General features: G+C 32.8%; 3 protein-coding genes across 3 annotated transcripts; all 3 read left to right on the forward strand.

Annotated features, from left to right (window-relative positions):
• The first annotated feature begins 277 nt into the window (after nt 1-277).
• PHYBLDRAFT_77090 (helix-loop-helix DNA-binding domain-containing transcription factor) lies at nt 278-2,105 on the forward strand. The gene is made up of 4 exons (XM_018443226.1): nt 278-460; nt 539-575; nt 666-823; nt 898-2,105. The coding sequence occupies exons 1-4, from the start codon at nt 358-360 to the stop codon at nt 1,695-1,697; spliced, it is 1,098 nt and encodes a 365-aa protein (XP_018296669.1). The 5' UTR covers nt 278-357; the 3' UTR covers nt 1,698-2,105.
• Nucleotides 2,106-11,455: 9,350 nt separating this feature from the next.
• Nucleotides 11,456-12,544, forward strand: PHYBLDRAFT_62613 (hypothetical protein; the record flags this gene model as incomplete). Its single annotated transcript, XM_018440991.1, has 1 exon — nt 11,456-12,544. One exon carries the CDS (start codon nt 11,456-11,458, stop codon nt 12,542-12,544), a length of 1,089 nt encoding a protein of 362 aa, XP_018296670.1.
• A 1,028-nt stretch (nt 12,545-13,572) lies between these two features.
• Nucleotides 13,573-16,846, forward strand: PHYBLDRAFT_179623 (hypothetical protein). The gene is made up of 6 exons (XM_018438179.1): nt 13,573-13,827; nt 13,914-14,002; nt 14,143-14,448; nt 14,555-14,666; nt 14,802-14,922; nt 15,088-16,846. The coding sequence occupies exons 1-6, from the start codon at nt 13,603-13,605 to the stop codon at nt 16,695-16,697; spliced, it is 2,463 nt and encodes an 820-aa protein (XP_018296671.1). The 5' UTR covers nt 13,573-13,602; the 3' UTR covers nt 16,698-16,846.
• The last annotated feature ends 981 nt before the right edge of the window (nt 16,847-17,827 follow it).

The following is a 17,827-nucleotide window of genomic DNA, read 5'->3' on the forward strand; positions in this document are numbered from 1 at the left end:
TATTCTGACCCCCCCCCCCCCCTTTCAATTGATACGTATTGTTACTCCTCCCCCACGACTTTTTCAAACAATTTTGTGTGTATATTATGTTATATTATATTATATTATATATATTATATATGTACACTGTTTTTTTTTATGAATAATAGAAATAAATAAAAAAAATACAATAGAATAGAATAAAAAAAAATAAAAAAAAGAGTATAAAAGAAACCTCCTTTGTTTTAATTCCCTTTCTCATTCTTTTAATACATTCCCACCTTTACAAACCTACTTCCTTTTTCTTTGCTCTTTACAGCAACACCAACTACACCATAAAGAAGGATTAAATTACAATCACAAATACAAATACAAAAAATGTCTTCAGAGAAATTCAGAATCAATAGCACTGGACGTCCCTTCCGTCACTCTACAAACAACTTTATCAGTACCTTTAGTACTTCTTCACCTTACAGCATTGGTAATAATATTACTGCACATAAAGTTTAATGAATTATTGTTTCTAATTTTAATTTTTTTAAAAATTTTGGTGCCTTAGGTATGCCTTATGGTTCTTCGATGACTTTGGATGAAAGGTAAGAAATTATTACTATTTGTATTAAATCATCGATACTTACAATATATGTATTATTATTTTTATTATTTTCATAATCTTATGATCATAGTTCTCAGTGCGAGAAGCGTACAGCTCATAACGCTCTCGAACGTCAAAGACGCGAACATTTGAACACAAAGTTTCAACAACTGGCACATGCCTTACCAACCCTTCAGACCGAGCGTCGCCCAAGCAAGACAATGATTGTTGCACGATCCCTTGACTTTGGTGAGAATCAAACATAATATATATGCCTCTGTCTGTAATATATCTAAATATCTAAATATATAATTTTAATTTAGTTTCCAATACTATACTGCGAGAATCAGATTTCAAGGCTCAAATTCTGGAGCTTCGTAAGGAGAATGAACGTCTTCGCAAACAGGCCCTTCTAGCATCACAGGCATTGTCGAAGAAGAGAAGCTCGCCTCTCTCTCGCCGATCTTCTGTTGCTACTACTATTGTTGCTCCAGTTCAGAAAAAGAAAGCCAAGAAGTCAAATGTCAAGGGATCCAATAATTCACCCACTGAGCAGAGTAAGGAGGCAGTCTTCCAACTCTCACCACCACCTACCCCAGAGACTACCGCCAACGAGTCTCGCCACCCAAATGTCACTAGCTCGCCAACAAGCACTCTGCAGATCCCTCAGATTGCTAATTACCCACCAATTCCAGAAATTCCATTGATGGCTAGTCTTGACACAATCACTGAAAATAACGCCTTGCCCGCAGCTCAGCAACAACATGTTCAGCAACTTCAGCTTCAACTTCAGCAACACCAACACCAACACCAACACCAGCCATTTATTCCTCAGGATATTCTTCCTGGCGGTATTTCATGGCCTCTTGATACTGAATCCTACCAGGCTATCGATGAGCTTGCTCAGAATAGCATGAATCAGTTCAACTCTTATCTCTCGCCTTCTGAAGATCTGATGTCCTTTAATGAAATGTCGATCTATCCTCACGAGATGATTTCCCTTCCCAGCTCAGTCTCTCCTCTCCCAAACACCATTGATGGATTTGTGTACCCTCCTCTCTACATGCCTGCTGAAGAAGCTTCCTTTGTTTACAACGGCAGTAACAGTAATCTGCTCTTTTAACTTTTGCTTTGGCTTTTTAAGCATTTACTGCTTTTTTTTTCCACCAAACCTTTTCTACCTCTTCCTCTTATTCGTATCATTATTTTCTCTCATCAATGCTTGTATATATATATATATACATGCTCTCCGAATTCAACTATTCTCACACATTATTTATATATTTACCCAAATCTCCTAAGCTAGTCAGTAACTCTTCTTTTTTCTCTTTCTTATCCCTCATATTACCTTCTCTCTGAATAGTCGCACTGGATTGCAGACTATTCTTTTGATTCAATCCACCCTTTTCTTATTTAACAGATATCTCCATTATTGCATTGTACATACCCTCTTGATTTTTACTTTTATTTTTATTTTAAATTATCCATGCATGTTCCTCATTTTATTTTATTTTATTTTATTTTTACTACTATTACCTTGTATTGCTTTTGTTTTGTTGTTGTTGTTGTTGTTGCTACTGTTATTGACATGCATATTGATTTCACACATTTATATATAATATATATATATATATTTAAAACCAAAGAAAAAGAAAAAAAAATTCATACACACAAATACACCAAATAAATATTTTTAAAGTCATTTACTATGCCAAAAACAAATCTACATACACACAGCACATATAAATACAATTGAAGAATAAAGTGTTTTTTTTTTTTTTAAAAAAAAAAATTATTATAATTGTTTTATTGTTTTATTGTTTTATTGAAACATAAATGTCTATACTAGGAATATAGCTAAATTTTTCTATAACTTGTCTTATATCCGCGCACCTAATTTTACCTCTGATTTATACCCAAACCCTCGATTTTCCATAGTCTAAATTATATATATATATATAATTTTTTTTTCTTGCTAGTAGAAATACTAATATTAATAATAATAATAATAATAATAAGAATACGAATACGAACAATATATAGTACATGTAACAAGTCTTTATCATCCTTATTATTTTCAATAAACTAAACTAAAAATAATTCAACTTATCTATCTATCTAAGATATAATTTTTCTTCTTCATTGTGTGAATTCTTTGTTTTGAATGATTGAATTGATGTGGGTGTATATAGCTCTATGAATTTGATGTTATTTGATTTATTTTATATAGATTGCTTTTTTTATAATTATTATGTGTAGTGTGTGTAGTGTGTGTCGTGTGTGTATGGTGTAAATAGCGTGTGTGTACTTGTGTGGTAGTTTTCTAGATTAAGTAATTGTAGTAATCTACATAAAATTAAGCCAAGTATATAGAATATTTGAATTAACTTGATTTGTAAACCAACTTGTTGTGAGGATCGAAAAAATGCTATTCAAATTTCGATCTTCAGAAAAGTGTTATTTTATTATTTTTATCTATATTCTATATATATTTTTTAAAATGGAAGGTGTTACCTGAAAAGAAAAGAGAAAATGGTTTCTGGGCGTAAATGACATGCCGTTCATGACAAATATATTATTATTATTTTTTTATATTATATAAATTTATCTTCTTCTTGAGTAACAATCCTTGTAAAAGATCAATGCAATCATGAAAAATGCTTTAAAAAGCAAGATATATATTATATCTTGGGCTATATGTATGTAAGCATTCTATACAAGTGTACAATGCCTTTATTCTTTTCAGACTTTGCCACAAAGTATGATGGCTATGATTATGATTATGAAAGATACATTGGTTTCCTTTTTTATTTTATTTATTTAAACACACTAGTCGGGGAGTACATGAATTCGAATGACATACATACACACACAAAATAACCAAGAGACAATAAGAATGTGAATATCCATGTTAAAAATACAATATACATACACAAGGTAGCTAGGTAGACATAGTACAATACAATACAGTATGATATAAAAAGAAAGATCTCTGAAACACTTTCTCTTCTTACCATTTGATGTACAATGGTAACACAGGGAATCATACAATTATACAATGACTTGAAAAAAAAAAGAATGATAGAACCAATTGAATGCCCTTGTTGTTCTCCTATTTGTTCCTGAATGTCTGTTCACTCTATTTTACTTCCTAATTAGCGAACAATAAGGCAGGCTTGTCAAGAACTTTTCAAACACGCGCACACCGCATACTCGTTTTTTAACATTTTTTTTTATTTTATTTTATATTGTGTCGTATTGAGTGATCGTAAAAAAATCGACTTGTTCCTTGTTCACACCTACAGCTATACCTACACTTAAAGCTACAACTATTAAACTTAAATATCATTAGATCTATAATCATATAATTAAAAAGAAAAGAAAAGAAAAAACAATCTTATACATCATCCCATCTAATTTCTAAAATATTTTCTGTAAAACAAACCAATATTCATATTCAAATATGTATGTATGTATTCACACACAACACATTGAATATACAGCCATACAACCAGCTAGAACACTTTGTATCTTTGTATCTTTTGATTTCAGGATTTTTATTTTATTTATATTGTATACATTTGTGTCTATTTTACCATCAGTCCTTTTTCTATCCTTGCAGAAATATCCGTTTCTCCTAAAAAGGCAAACGCACATCCCTTATATTCTTTCCAACACTCTAGAATATGTATATGTATATGTATATGTATATATCTATATCTATATCTAGTTCACTTCATCACCTACACTTCACTCATTAAATCATTATTATTTTTTTCAAACTAACCTTTTTATCTTTTAAGCTCATTTTCCTTACCAAACCCAACTAAAATAAGAAGAAAAAAAGATTAATAGAATTGTGAAATAATTACATAGATCGTTTCTCTTACTAATATTTCTGTAATCCTTTTTTTTTATATCACACCACTTGTATAAATAACTATTTTGAATAGTTTTTTTTCTGTACTGAACAATAATAATATAATTTCATGCCTATCAAGTATTATACACATCTGTTTTAAGGATAAAGCTAAAGAAATCAAGTCAAAGTATATATGTAAATAGTTAACTACAAAAATGATATCTTGATCTTTAATAAATTGTACTCACTAAAGTATTAGCTTTGTCTATATCTATGTGTGATAATAAAGAAAAATGAAACTAAAAACAGGGTTTACTCATTCTTTTTTTTTTTTTTTTTTTGGGGGGGGGGGGGGGGACGAAAATAAGGGAGTTTACTTTGGGCATACGTATATAATGAAAAGAACAAAAAGAACAGAACCGTGTTTCTGGCTCATTTACAATACCATTTTTTTTTCTTTAAAAAAAAAAGTACAAACTATAAAATCTAAAAAAAGTTTAAAAGAAATACAAACACATTTCTTTTTATTGTAACACAACCCTTCATTCAATTGAGAAAAGGTTTCGGACTCAATACTAATTTGGATTGGACACAAATTTACAATAGGCGATTGAACGTGTGGCTCAAGTTTGTGCACAAAAAATACAGCCAAAACACACATAAATTATTTTCAACGTTTTAATTAATACTCAGATCTCACAAAAATATTCTTTTTTATTTTGAATTTTAATGACCGGCACAGTTATAATCACTGCGCGGTAATATTAGAAAAATAATAATAATAATAATCAATGTGTGTTTGTATGTGCATGGTGCAGTTATGATATACTTGTATTCATAAAGCTAACCAGTCAGCCAGTCAGCCAGCCAGCCAAGAAAAAAAAAGTATTGGCTGATAATTATTTGGTTTCTGGGTATTGAAATATACAACAATGATGTTGAGCTATTTTATGATATTCTAAACTTCTTATTGTATTATTATCTTAAGAGAATATACATTTATTTATACCAATACTGCTTGTCAATTTTTGCTAGGCAATAAAATAAAATAAAATACAGATACAAGCCTTGGTGCTAATCTTTATTTTCTAATCTCACTAGTTAGATTATTTATCTCTGTAATATACTATATTATATTTGCATTTGCATTTTACATTTATACTTTATATCTTGTTGTTGTTACTGCTGTTACATATTATAGATCATCTCTTTAAACAATAATATATGTATGTATATATATATATATATATCGCCTCTTGAGCCTTTTTATCAGAGGGACAAACAAAACACTCTTTTATTAAACACGCCTTATCTATGTCTTGTCTTATTCTCTCGGTCTTTTCGGCAACAAGCAAGAACAATAAGATTGATATATAAATATATAAAGAGTCCGCCAAACTACATCAGTAAAAAAGAGAACAGGAATGTGTTTTAGATTTGGATCTCAATAAGCAAATCTTGAAACTCTTCTATGCGAAACATAACAAGCTCTAGAATGCTTTAATTATACATGAGTATGTAAATAATAGTAATAATATTAAGAAGAAAAAGAAACGATAATAGTAATAGTAAAAAGCGGCTTTTCAGTCGTTGTTCTCTATTGGCTTTATTAAACCGTGTGGTTTAACAAGAATTCTTTCCTTCTTTCCTTCCTTCCTTCCTTCTTTTTTTCTTTTTTTCTTTTATTCTTTTTCTTTTATTTTTATTTTATTGTCCTTTAGAATTCATTCATGTAACAGTCATTCTATCCTCGTTTTCTTTTCTTTTTTTTTTTACAGGTGAAAATCATAAGGCTTTTTTTAGACAGCGTTGGACAATTGAGCGTCTGGAATCTTCAGACGAATTAGAATCAAGCGATAGGAAAGCGTAGATTTATTTACTTATTTATTTATTTAATTCCTCTATTATTGTAAGGGGGTAGAAATGGTATTAGTATAAGTAGTAAGTCTTAAAAAGAACATCTTGATGGTTCCGCAAACGATAGAGAGAGAGAGAAAAGAGTGTGTGAGAATGTATATAGGCACATATGTATTTATCATATGCCCGGTGTATTCAGCTTCTTATTTCAGTTAAAAAAAAAGAAGGGATTTGATGAGTTTAGTCATTAAAAATGATTTTCTAATTTTTCCGTTAAAGAGATACAAATAGTTTGTAAGCTTAATCATTATTTGAGAAAAATATTTTATTGTTGCTGCTATTAATGTTACGCTTACACTTATTATTGGTTTCTTTTCTTTCTCTCTCTCTCTATTTTGAATAGACTATCTCTACACATGTAACATTTCTTTCAAGTAAGGAACCTTTTCTAAATGCGCGCGCAAATATATATATAAGTTTTTATACAATTCATTGTTTCTTGTTGAGAAAGGAGTGGATATTTTAATGTAGAAAAGGAAAGTATCCATGCTCACAGTGAGTCTTTTTATGTTTTACACCCCATATTTCTTGGGGCAAAAAAAAAGACAGATTAAGATATTACATATTAATAGATTGCTTATTGGTGACAGATAACGATAGACTATACATGTTTATTTCTTAATACACACACATATATATATATATATAGTATACATCAATACAGTAATATTTAATATATTCCTTTTTTGTATGTCAAACTTATCTATGACACAGAATTTTAAGCCTTGATATGTAGATTTACATCTTAAATTCAAAAAAAAGGGGATCTATAGTCTATTGCTCAGAGAAAAACCCGTACCTGAATTTTGTTAATTTGTTTTACATCTACATACACACACACACACATAAAATAAACAAATGACAGATTATCCATATATAGTATAAGATTTTCTCGTATAGCGGCACTTCCATACATGGATAAATTTATCGCCTTTCGAAAAATAATTACTCTCTCGGATAATACTCTATTTTGATTTTTGATTTTTTATGTACTTTTTGATACCTTGCGGTTTTTAATAGAATTTTGCTGTTTTATACATAAAACCTTATTTTAATAAAAAAGAAAAATTTATATTGCTGAATCTTAAAGAGCTTTATAATCTCAGTAGTATAAAGAATACATGCGCGTGTACGTGTGTGTGTTTGTGTGTGTGTAGTAATATTTTTTTTTTATATTTTTATAATACGATTCATATGTATAAAAATATGCTTTTTTTAACCGTGCACACTCTAAATAATACCTTTTTCACATTAGGTTAAAATACGATTACACTTTTTTTTCTTTTTTTATATAAATTTCCTTTTTTATTTCTATATCTTTGACAAAGAGGGGGTTTTTTTTCTTCTTCTTACATTTAATTTTCTTGCTAAGCAAAGTGTGATGCTAAGCAACGCAAAACAAAACAAAACAAAACAAAGGAAAGAATGAAAGGATATGATAAAAGGAAAAAAAAAATTAAAAGAAGAAGAAGAAGAAGCCTTTTATATTAAACTTATAATGATTCAATAATGATGATAAAAAATTGATATTATATTTTTATATTTTACTTCTTGTTCTTGTTCTTGTTCTTGTTCTTGTTCTTGTTCTTGTTCTTATTCTTATTCTTATTCTTGTTTTTGTCCTTGTAAACTCGTTGGCAATCTTCAATTTAAGTCGAAGATCAAACGTCTAATTCATCGGACTTGAATAAAGGGAAAATATCGAGGCTACAATGTAACAATGATTCTGATAATCTTTAATTTTGGGTAGTGCAAAATATGAAAATTTTAATCAATTAAGCTGAAGATCTTTCTTTGGTAAATATAGCGAGCGTTGAGTTGAGTTGGGAGTACAGCCTTTTGTTTGTTTCTTTTGTCAGAAATAAAATTACAGTACAGATTGCCAAGCAGCTCTAAATATGTGTAAATATATATATATATATATATATTATGAATTCTGTGAGTTTTTTGGAGACAAAAAAAAGGAGTTATAGGGTTTAAAGATAATAATAAATATTATGGATGTTTAGTTTTCGCTGATGATATCTTGAGCTGCTTAAAGTTATTCAACGTAAGAGAACTGTGAATATCAGAAGTGTCAGACTCCTATGCTACTTGAACCTTTTGCCAATTGATAAAATATATCTATTATTATTATTATTATTATTATTATTATTATTATTATTACAAAACAAAGCAAAAACATCAAGGTTAATGAAAGCGATTGTTTTCAACAAACCTTAGCTCGAGTACTAACTGAATAGCACATACTACTACTAATATTAGTATTCTTTCTTAAACAAAAATTTATAAGCAAACAACCCAGCACCTTGAACACACACGCATATATAGTGGGCTAACTGCAAACTATTGCCATGGATCTCCCATGACAACAAATGGTCAAGTTATCTGTTATAATCATAGGCTTCTGTTTTTGTATTAAACTATGTGAAATTTTATATGTCCCTAATCTCTGTTTTCTTTATTTATTTATTTTCCCAAGCGAACCGGAATGGTTTAATTATATAGCTGTTGCCATTTTTGTGTTGGCGGAAAGACTCATTATTCATCTTGTCCTAATACAATTTAAAATTTGAGATTTAGTGTTTCTCTATGTTACCAACTATACACGAGAGAAAGTTAAAATAGTAGTCAATAGCATTCTTCGCTCTAGTTTGTAGCTTGGTAGAGGTCATGGAGGGTTACCACTCTCCCATATTCTTTACAGCCTGATATTGTCGGCTCATTATTGATATACATGTATCTTTTTGAACCAAACATTTGGCTATACGTGGTCCGATATTTACTTACAGGGCTACAGCACGCACTGGCATTCCTTTCTCGTATACATACATAAAGAGATCTTCTTCATTAATTTTTTTAATTTTTCATAATCCCTGTACCACTAATGTTCTTTTTGTGTTATAGACTTTTCTAGTTTCTCTTTTATCTGATTTTGTGTCTTTACTTTCCAATAAACAATACAAGAAATTATCTGATTTAGTTTTTGGCAATCTTCATTAATTTATGTGGTTTGATATAAATTGCGTTTGTTGTAATTTTAAGATCATTTATTTCCAAGTGAGATACATACCTCTCATTCTCTATACTAGTAACCCATTTCTAGACCAGCTCTCATAAATAAACTAGGCTATCCGGCTTTGGTTTATTTGAATATATATTTCCTTTAAAAAAGTGAAATTAAAGAAAGAGGTAAAGAGCTGGTGGTGGTGAAATGCATAAATTACACACACACGCATATAGAAAGAAATTGTGATACGCCAAGCCTTTTCTTCTTCTTTTTTCTTTCTTTTTTTTTCTTTTACTCTTTGGACAAAGTTTATTTATTTTTAAAAAAAAATTGAAAAATGTTACACACTGGGCTTACATAGAAGAAAAGTTTCTAGAAATTGTTTAAATTATCTACAAAAAGAAGAGAAGTTGGCTATAATTTTATATCTATGCTCTAATAAACCTTAATCCATCAACACATACACATACTTAAAAGCAATATGATATTATATTCTGTAGAAAATAAGAAATGATTTTTGTTTTTAGAAAACGAAGATATATATATATATATATATATATATCAATTGTGAAGCTAAAAAGGCTCAGCTTGGCTTGAATCTGAATCCTTAATGGTTTTGAATAGAAAAAGAGAGAAAGTTTCGTATTTTAGATGGTTCATTTAATAACTATGCACAAGCATCATAAGCTTGAGGGGATTTTTTTTCGCTGACTAGTATGTAGTGTCATGGGATATGGCGTATTAAGCTTGTCCTTAAATAAGAGAGTGCTTCTTGCTTTTTTTTTCTCTTTTCTGTTTTTTTTTTACTTTTATATGTTTTGACTTTTCAGACATGACATCATACTGTAACATAGAATTGTTTCCATGACAACGGAAATCTTAAGGTTAGGTAATTGTTAATAATAACAGTAATAGTAGCTGCAATAGCAATATCAATAGCAATAAGCCAAACCAAGCCAAAGGAAAAGAAAGAAAAAATTAATGTCTACTATCTTACTTTTATTGACTTGTAATTTTATCAACCCTTTATTTAAAAAGAATATATTAATGGTGAGGGGACTAACAACAATAATAATGATACTGATAATAAAAGGAGGGTAAAAAGGTTAGATAGTGTCTGAAAACGTGGTTGTGGTCAGGGATGATACACTATACACTATACACCAAATGCCGGATCAAATAAACAGCTGGTCTCAATACTCCTGCAACGTATTGTAGTCATTTACACAAATGGCAGGCGCCTTGGTTTTTTTTTCTTTTACTATGAAACTATTCTCAAAACCACCCCGTTTTTATTATTATTATTATTATTATTATTGCTCACTTTTGATATAAGTACACAAACATATATATATATATATCGTTAACATCTTCCATACACCCCTATCAACACAAAAGAAGAAGAAGTTGTGATGACATGCGTATATTTGTGTGTGTGTGTATGTGTGTATATGTGTAAATATAAAGACTGTCATTTCTATACATATATTCATATATAAATATTCTTGTTTTTATTTTTCAAAAACAAACAATAAACAATTTTACAGGTTTTACCACATAAACACACTACCGGCACACACGCACAATATATACATATATACATATATACACATAATCATATACAAACCTACGCACTCAAATATACACACACAAACACAGAGAGAAATCTTTTTGGGGTTTTTATTACCGATTGTCACAAGCCCAAAAAAAAATCCTCACCACGCAGACCAAGAGATCAAAACGGAGGCCATGAAAACTCAAAAAAAAGTTTCCGGTGAAGAATCTACTCGACTAGTATAAATAAATAAATATCAAATCAGCCAAATATTTAGTTACCTAGTTACCTAGTTACCTAGTTGCCTAGTTACCTAGTTACCTAGTTGCCTAGTTACCTAGTTACCTAGTTGCCTAGTTACCTATATCTATATCTATATTTATATTTATATATAATTAGAAAGATTTATACATATATATATATATATTTATATACATATTTATAATTAGATATCCTTTATATCTCAAATCACCCTTTTCTTGCTTTCTTTTGCTTTATATTCCTTTTTCCTTTCGTACACCCCATCCATAAGAAATTATGCTATTCAAGGCGATTTCGAAACTCAAAAAGTCGGCCAGTTGTCCCAATAACTCCTCAGCCAACTCTCTACAAAACTCCAACGATCCCTTTGACGAACCAGCCGAAAAGACAGACACCCCCTCTTTCAAAATCAACCTGCCTACCTCCCGCTGTGTCCCTCACAGCATGCGGGCACTCAATCTATCCTCACTTGTCATCGAGCCCTACCACATATACACACCCACAGAACCAACAACGCCAGCAAAAATCTCATCAGCGTCACCAACAACCTCATCATCATTATCGAATACAGAATCACACGCACAGCATCCTTGTAACCGCTGGTTATCTAGAAAACTGTCAAAAGCACGATCAAAACTAGTTACCGATTCAGTTCAGGAACCACCCGCTAAGAATCTCGTTTCAGATCGTTACCTGGCAAAACTAGAAAATGTTCAATACAGACTGAAGCGTTTGATCCAGCCACATAAGATTATATACGAAATCGAGTACAACCGAGACGGGCGATGGCTCCAACTTGAGCCCAAAACCTCCGCAGACCTGGATGCAGTACACAAGAAAGGGTTTTCAAAGATGGACGTTCGATTTGATAAGAATCTAATGCAGCACAACCTCTTTGAGGAGCGCACTTTGAAACACAAGGATTCATTTGATGTCCAGGTAGAAATTTGGTACATGCAGTCTACCGACAATCCGGACACCAGTGACAGTGGTGATGGTGATTGCGGCGGGCTGAGGACTCGGCGGGTACGATGGTGGAAGACAACTGATCGTGGAATGGCCTATTTACCAGGAACACATCATGACACATCATCCTTACCCATGACACGTAACCATGTCTTGGGATTTTTTAAATCTCTCCAAGAAAACAACAACAACAACAACAGTAACATCAACAACACCAATAGCAGCAGCAGCAATAGCAGCAATATCAACATCAACATCAACAGCACAATCAACAATAACAGCAGCAACTATGATACTTTATCCATTCCACCTAGCCTGGTTGATACTGACGGTACAGCATCAACTCAAGATTTTTCTTTTGATGGCCAAATGTCACCCCGGATATCATGGACAGACTAAGGGGAATTATTCCCCTTCCTCCAAAAACCAAAAAAAAAACAGACACTCCCTTTTCACTTTACATCCTTAGTTGGTGTGTGTATGCGTGTGAGGAAGTTGAGTGATCGAGTGCGTGATCGAGTGCGTGTATGGGTGTATAGATGCGTGAGTGAATTAGAATACAGAGCCAACTTTATATAACTCCCACAAAGTAATGAGGCACTTTACACAAAATCCAACTCTTTTGTACATATAATATTCCTTTACTTTCTTTTATTCTATTCTATTTATTTATTTATTTTTACATTAACTTACTATTTTTACTTTATTTACATGCTTATTCACTTCATCCACCTACATAACCTACACACATACATCAACCCATAAATGCATTTTGTCTTAGACTATACAGTAAATACTCTTTTTTATATACAGCATTAAAATATAAAAGACGTGTATATATATATATATATATACATTCTAGACACTCTAACTGTGTACATGTGAGGAATCCTCTTATTACAAAGCATCGTGCTATTTTTTTTTCCTTTTGTTCCTTTGTTCCTTTGTTCCTTTAATTATTCAGGAGAAGAAGAGAAATAACTGTCCGTAAAGAAGTGATACAGAGTAGATCCAAATAAACAAACAAACAAACAGACCAAAAATAAAGAGAGAGAAAAAAAAAAGAACTTTTCTATATAAATACGTGTGTATAGGTGTTAAGATTCAGGCTTTTGGCCTTACAATATTTGAATTCTTCTTCTACTTTATAAATGCTATAAATACAAGAGTGATAAGAAAGCAAAGATAATTTAAGCGCTTATATATACTATAGAGATATTAGACAATCGAACTATTTTAGATAAGAAAAAAGAGGCATTATAGAGTTGAATCTCAATTGGCAATGATGAAATCAATTTTCTAAAATAAATTATAATAATAATAGTAGTAGTAATAGTTTTATTTCAGTAACCATAGTAATAAAATACCCTTTTTTTTATAGGTATTGGTTTTCTTTGTTCCTATAAACATTTTTCTTTGTATTTTATATACGCATATAGACTTCCCTGCTTACACTTATGGTGTGGAATAAACGAATATCACCATCAACACTCTTTTGTCTTGTCATTACATTCATCGCATTTATACGAGCATGTAATCTGTATCGTGATTCAACCAAAAGTCTTCGTCCATCCAAAAGTCATTTAGACAACAATGATCTCGACCTCTTAAATGCGAGAAAAAAAATTTACGATCCACTAGTCATTGGAGCCAAACCCTCTAATATATTCTATTTTATCCAAGCAAGTTTCAATAAAATACAGACAGATATAGATATACAAAAAAAATGTCGCGTAATCTAAAACTTTCTTTTTTTTTTTGGTTTCAGGTTTCTGACATACACATTTCTCGATTCAAGACAAAAGGCCATACTCAAAACTTTTTACACTTTCTCCAGTCATCGCTTCCAACCATCAAGTATTGTTTACTTCCACACCAAATATATATACACTATTTATTACCATGTCTCCTTCTATCTATTTATTTTCAACTTTTTAGTAAATTAGTTACTAAGCATAATGTCCCTTTTTATTATTATTACATATACATATATATAGACCAGAGTTTGTGGTTGTTACGGGTGATTTAACAGATGCAAAAGATCCCGGAGGAGTGAATTCTTATCAATCAGCCGAAGAGTGGGAAATTTACGAAAAAGCTGTAAAAGAAAGAGGATCAGACACACCGTGGTATGATTTGCGAGGAAACCACGATTGCTTCAACATGGCTTCCTGGTCCTCCGATCAAAACCTCTATCGCAAATACGGAAAGAGTGCCTCACTTGTAGAACAAGGCCAGGGAGTTTACAGCTGGAGCGCCAATAAGACTTTTGGACAATACAAATTTATTGCTGCTGATGTGTGGTAAGCCGTAAAGAATATCTATATATATATATATGTTAATAGCTAATTGATTCATTTAACAAATAATATACGTATATATGTGTGCGTATATGTTATAATTCATTAGTCCCAAAAAGGGTCCAGCTCGACCTTTCAACTTTTTCGGTTACATGCCTTCAACCACTATGGATCGACTAGAGGCAGAAGTCTTGGAAGGATCATACAACCACACTTTTCTTGTAATTGTCATTATTAACTAACCTTGCTATTGCAACTTACTTTTGATTTTGTGTTCATCTATTAATCTAGTTTAGTATTATCTGTTACTAATACATAATTATGCTTTCTTTCTTTTGTCTGTCTGTTTTTGGTAGTTTGTGCATTATCCTACCACAACTGTACTCTTCGGTACTTCTTCAACTGGCCACACTTACCACGACATTGCCCAGCATATTAGTGTCTACTTTTGTGGCCATCTTCATCGTCTTGTTGCTGGTAATGAAACAGCAATAACAGTAGCATCAAAAAATGACCCCATAGATATTCAAAGCTCACAAACACATGCACACATGCACACACGCACACACGCACACATATATATATACTTTTTCTTTTTTCATTTTTTTTCTGGTATATCTATTTATCTGCAATCATAAAAAGGTCTAGGCGATGTATTGAAATCTTATGATCCAACATCCGACACACTTGAGCTCGAGGTTGGAGACCTCAAGGACCATGGCGCATACCGAATTGTCGCCGTCGACCACGATTTGGTTTCATTTGTGGACGTTGACCTACCATTGGCGCAAATAGGAGCCTTTGAACCCTCGCCGGAACTGGAGTGGCCCGATCCGCCTATCAAACCTGCGCCGGTCATCTTGATCACCAATCCAAAAGACGCCCAGTTTACATTAGCCCACAAAGAACCAATTGCTCGAATTGGCACAAGTACCCATATCCGAATGCTCATCTTCTCTGAATACAGCCCGGATGAGCTCAAAGTCCGGCTGTCTGTCGACGGAAACCGCCACCCATTCCCGGCCTTGTTTGTCGGAAACTCGTCGTTGCCGCTCTGGGTGTCTTCTTGGGAAGCCAACGACTTTAATGACTTTCAGACCCACAACCTGGTTGTTCAGGTCACAGCACCAGATGGACAAGTAGGCCAATCCGAGGTATTGTTCCGAGTTGATCATTCGCGCCTCTACATCAAGTCAGGCATTTTTGGCAAATTGGTCATGAAGGGCCAGCTCGCGACCACCCTGCGAGGACTTTCGATCCTGGCCGTAGTTGGCTTACTGACCTTGCTGCTGGTGCCAAAAGTGTGGGCAGATATCTACCCGTCTAAAGGAGACCAGATCTTGGTCGAAATCCACAAACTGGACCAGGTAGACCAGAGTCCTTATCAAGGTCTCTACAGACAGTGTCTCTTGTGGTACTTGCGCTTCGTACGACTCCCCCAGGTTGACTTCCTGAGCTGGTTTATGTGTTGGATTACAATCCTTAGCCTGGTGTGCTTGCCTTGGTTCAGGGCAGAGTTTATCCCCACCGGAGAGACGGCCGACGAACGACTGGGAACTTTTTACATGTGGGGACTTGTTCTCAATCAACAATGGATTCCGCTCTCCGACACCTGGATGTATGCCACCATGCACTTTTGCGACGACATTGCTGTCTTTGTTCTCCTGTTTGCCTGGCGTACAGTTGATTCCTGTGATCTTTATTGTCGCAGTAACCCCAATAGCAACAGTAACGATGGCCACCGCTCTCAGCAGCTTTATGAACGGGCCTGGTTCAAGGGTTTCGAGATCGTCTATCTGTTGTGGCGGATATCCGAACTTGCGGCGCTTGCAGCTTTCTACGGTGGTTTCTGGCCTTACTTTTTCGAGAGTATTTTGTGGCTCTGGTCGGCTTATGTGGGCTACGTTCTGTTGCTAGGAGCCAAACACGGCTTACTGCGAAAACGATCTAGATCAGATAGAATTGGAGTTATTCTGGAAGGCTGCCCTGGGTGTCTTGAAGGAACACCAAACCAACAACAACTTCCATTTACCTTGGATACCCAAAGAGAAAGAGGGGGAGGAGTAGATAGGCAAGCTAACGACAATGAAGAGGCAGCACCATTGCTTGTAAACTCTTCTGTGCCAGAGTCCACGGGTTTGTCGAGTGGGATCACAAGCTCTAGTCCGTTGCTGGATTCTAGCGAAGGACCTGTTCAGGTCAAGAGTCGAAAGCGTGGAACACGATCTCCGACAGAGGCATCGACAGATTAAAATAATAGTAACAATAATGCCTTTTTGATATAAAGGCCATATACATATACATATATTGGAGTGTCGTTTTATAGATACAAAAGTTGATCTTAACAAAGTGTATAAATAAGTGAGACGAAGAGATGAATTATATTTACTCTTACTCCTATGATCTTTTTCAATGTTTGTTGACTTGTATATATATATATATATATTAATATTGATTAATGGCGAGTAATGTGAATAAGTGTGTGTGTGTGTATATTGGATTTAGCTGTACTACATTTTATTGGATTTGTACCTTTTGACAGTGGTCCGAGGAAAGAGAGTAGCTTAGGTAAGCTGTATGTGTATTAATGGACTGGATACACAGAAAGAATATTAGACAACCAATCAATCCCGGCTTTCTGATCTACATTTTTTTCTTCTTCTTCTTTTTCCTCCCTCTCTTTATCTCTTTCCGTCTTTCCTATTCGTACAAAGTAAACAAATGAATAAATCAAGGCAAATAGATGCCTTGTTCGTGTAATGATGGCCCCATGTGTGTGTGTACAGCAAAGAAGAATATTCTAGGTTTCCTCTTTTGGCGTTTTGCTTTTGGATCCGATGGACATTGAAATCAAATATAAATATAGCGTAAAAAATGTGAATTTGTGTTTTTTTAAAAGTAAATTAAATGCACTTCTAGAATCTACGTTTTCTTTTTCTTTTAAAATAAAACAAAAATAAAGATTTGTAGTAAATGAAATGCCTGGCCTAGTAAATTCCTATACTAATCTAGACAGCTTGTCATTGCTTTGGTGCTTGTTAGCAAGTAAAAAAGAAAGGCAGTATTGCCATTCTTCTTAAACTTTCTTTTTCTCTAATAATATTGCCATTGTATTTTCCTCGCACTTATTTTTAAATACCAACCGGATATCATTCTTGCTTCTCAAGGCAAAAGGCATTTAATATTCCTTATTCTCCCTCTATTTTCGGATTTTTATTTGAGTTGTCTCTCCTTTATACAAGTAAAGGAAGGTTGAAGTATCTAAAGTATAAAAGACTGATTCAACCTGACTTTTTATTTTATTTTATTAAATAGACTTAATATCCAAGATAAATAAAATCGTAATAAAAAATATATTTCAGTAAACGACATATTTGCGATT

Source organism: Phycomyces blakesleeanus (genome assembly GCF_001638985.1).
Source record: "Phycomyces blakesleeanus NRRL 1555(-) unplaced genomic scaffold PHYBLscaffold_3, whole genome shotgun sequence".
NCBI classification, from domain to species: domain Eukaryota; kingdom Fungi; phylum Mucoromycota; class Mucoromycetes; order Mucorales; family Phycomycetaceae; genus Phycomyces; species Phycomyces blakesleeanus.

Coding starts and splice junctions, on each gene's coding strand:
- PHYBLDRAFT_77090 (XM_018443226.1), top strand. CDS start 358: ATGTCTTCAGAGAAATTCAGAATCAATAGCACTGGACGTCCCTTCCGT. Junction 461..538: donor TTCTTCACCTTACAGCATTG/GTAATAATATTA, acceptor TTGGTGCCTTAG/GTATGCCTTATGGTTCTTCG. Junction 824..897: donor TGCACGATCCCTTGACTTTG/GTGAGAATCAAA, acceptor ATTTTAATTTAG/TTTCCAATACTATACTGCGA.
- PHYBLDRAFT_179623 (XM_018438179.1), top strand. CDS start 13,603: ATGGTGTGGAATAAACGAATATCACCATCAACACTCTTTTGTCTTGTC. Junction 14,449..14,554: donor TTTATTGCTGCTGATGTGTG/GTAAGCCGTAAA, acceptor ATAATTCATTAG/TCCCAAAAAGGGTCCAGCTC. Junction 14,923..15,087: donor TCTTCATCGTCTTGTTGCTG/GTAATGAAACAG, acceptor AATCATAAAAAG/GTCTAGGCGATGTATTGAAA.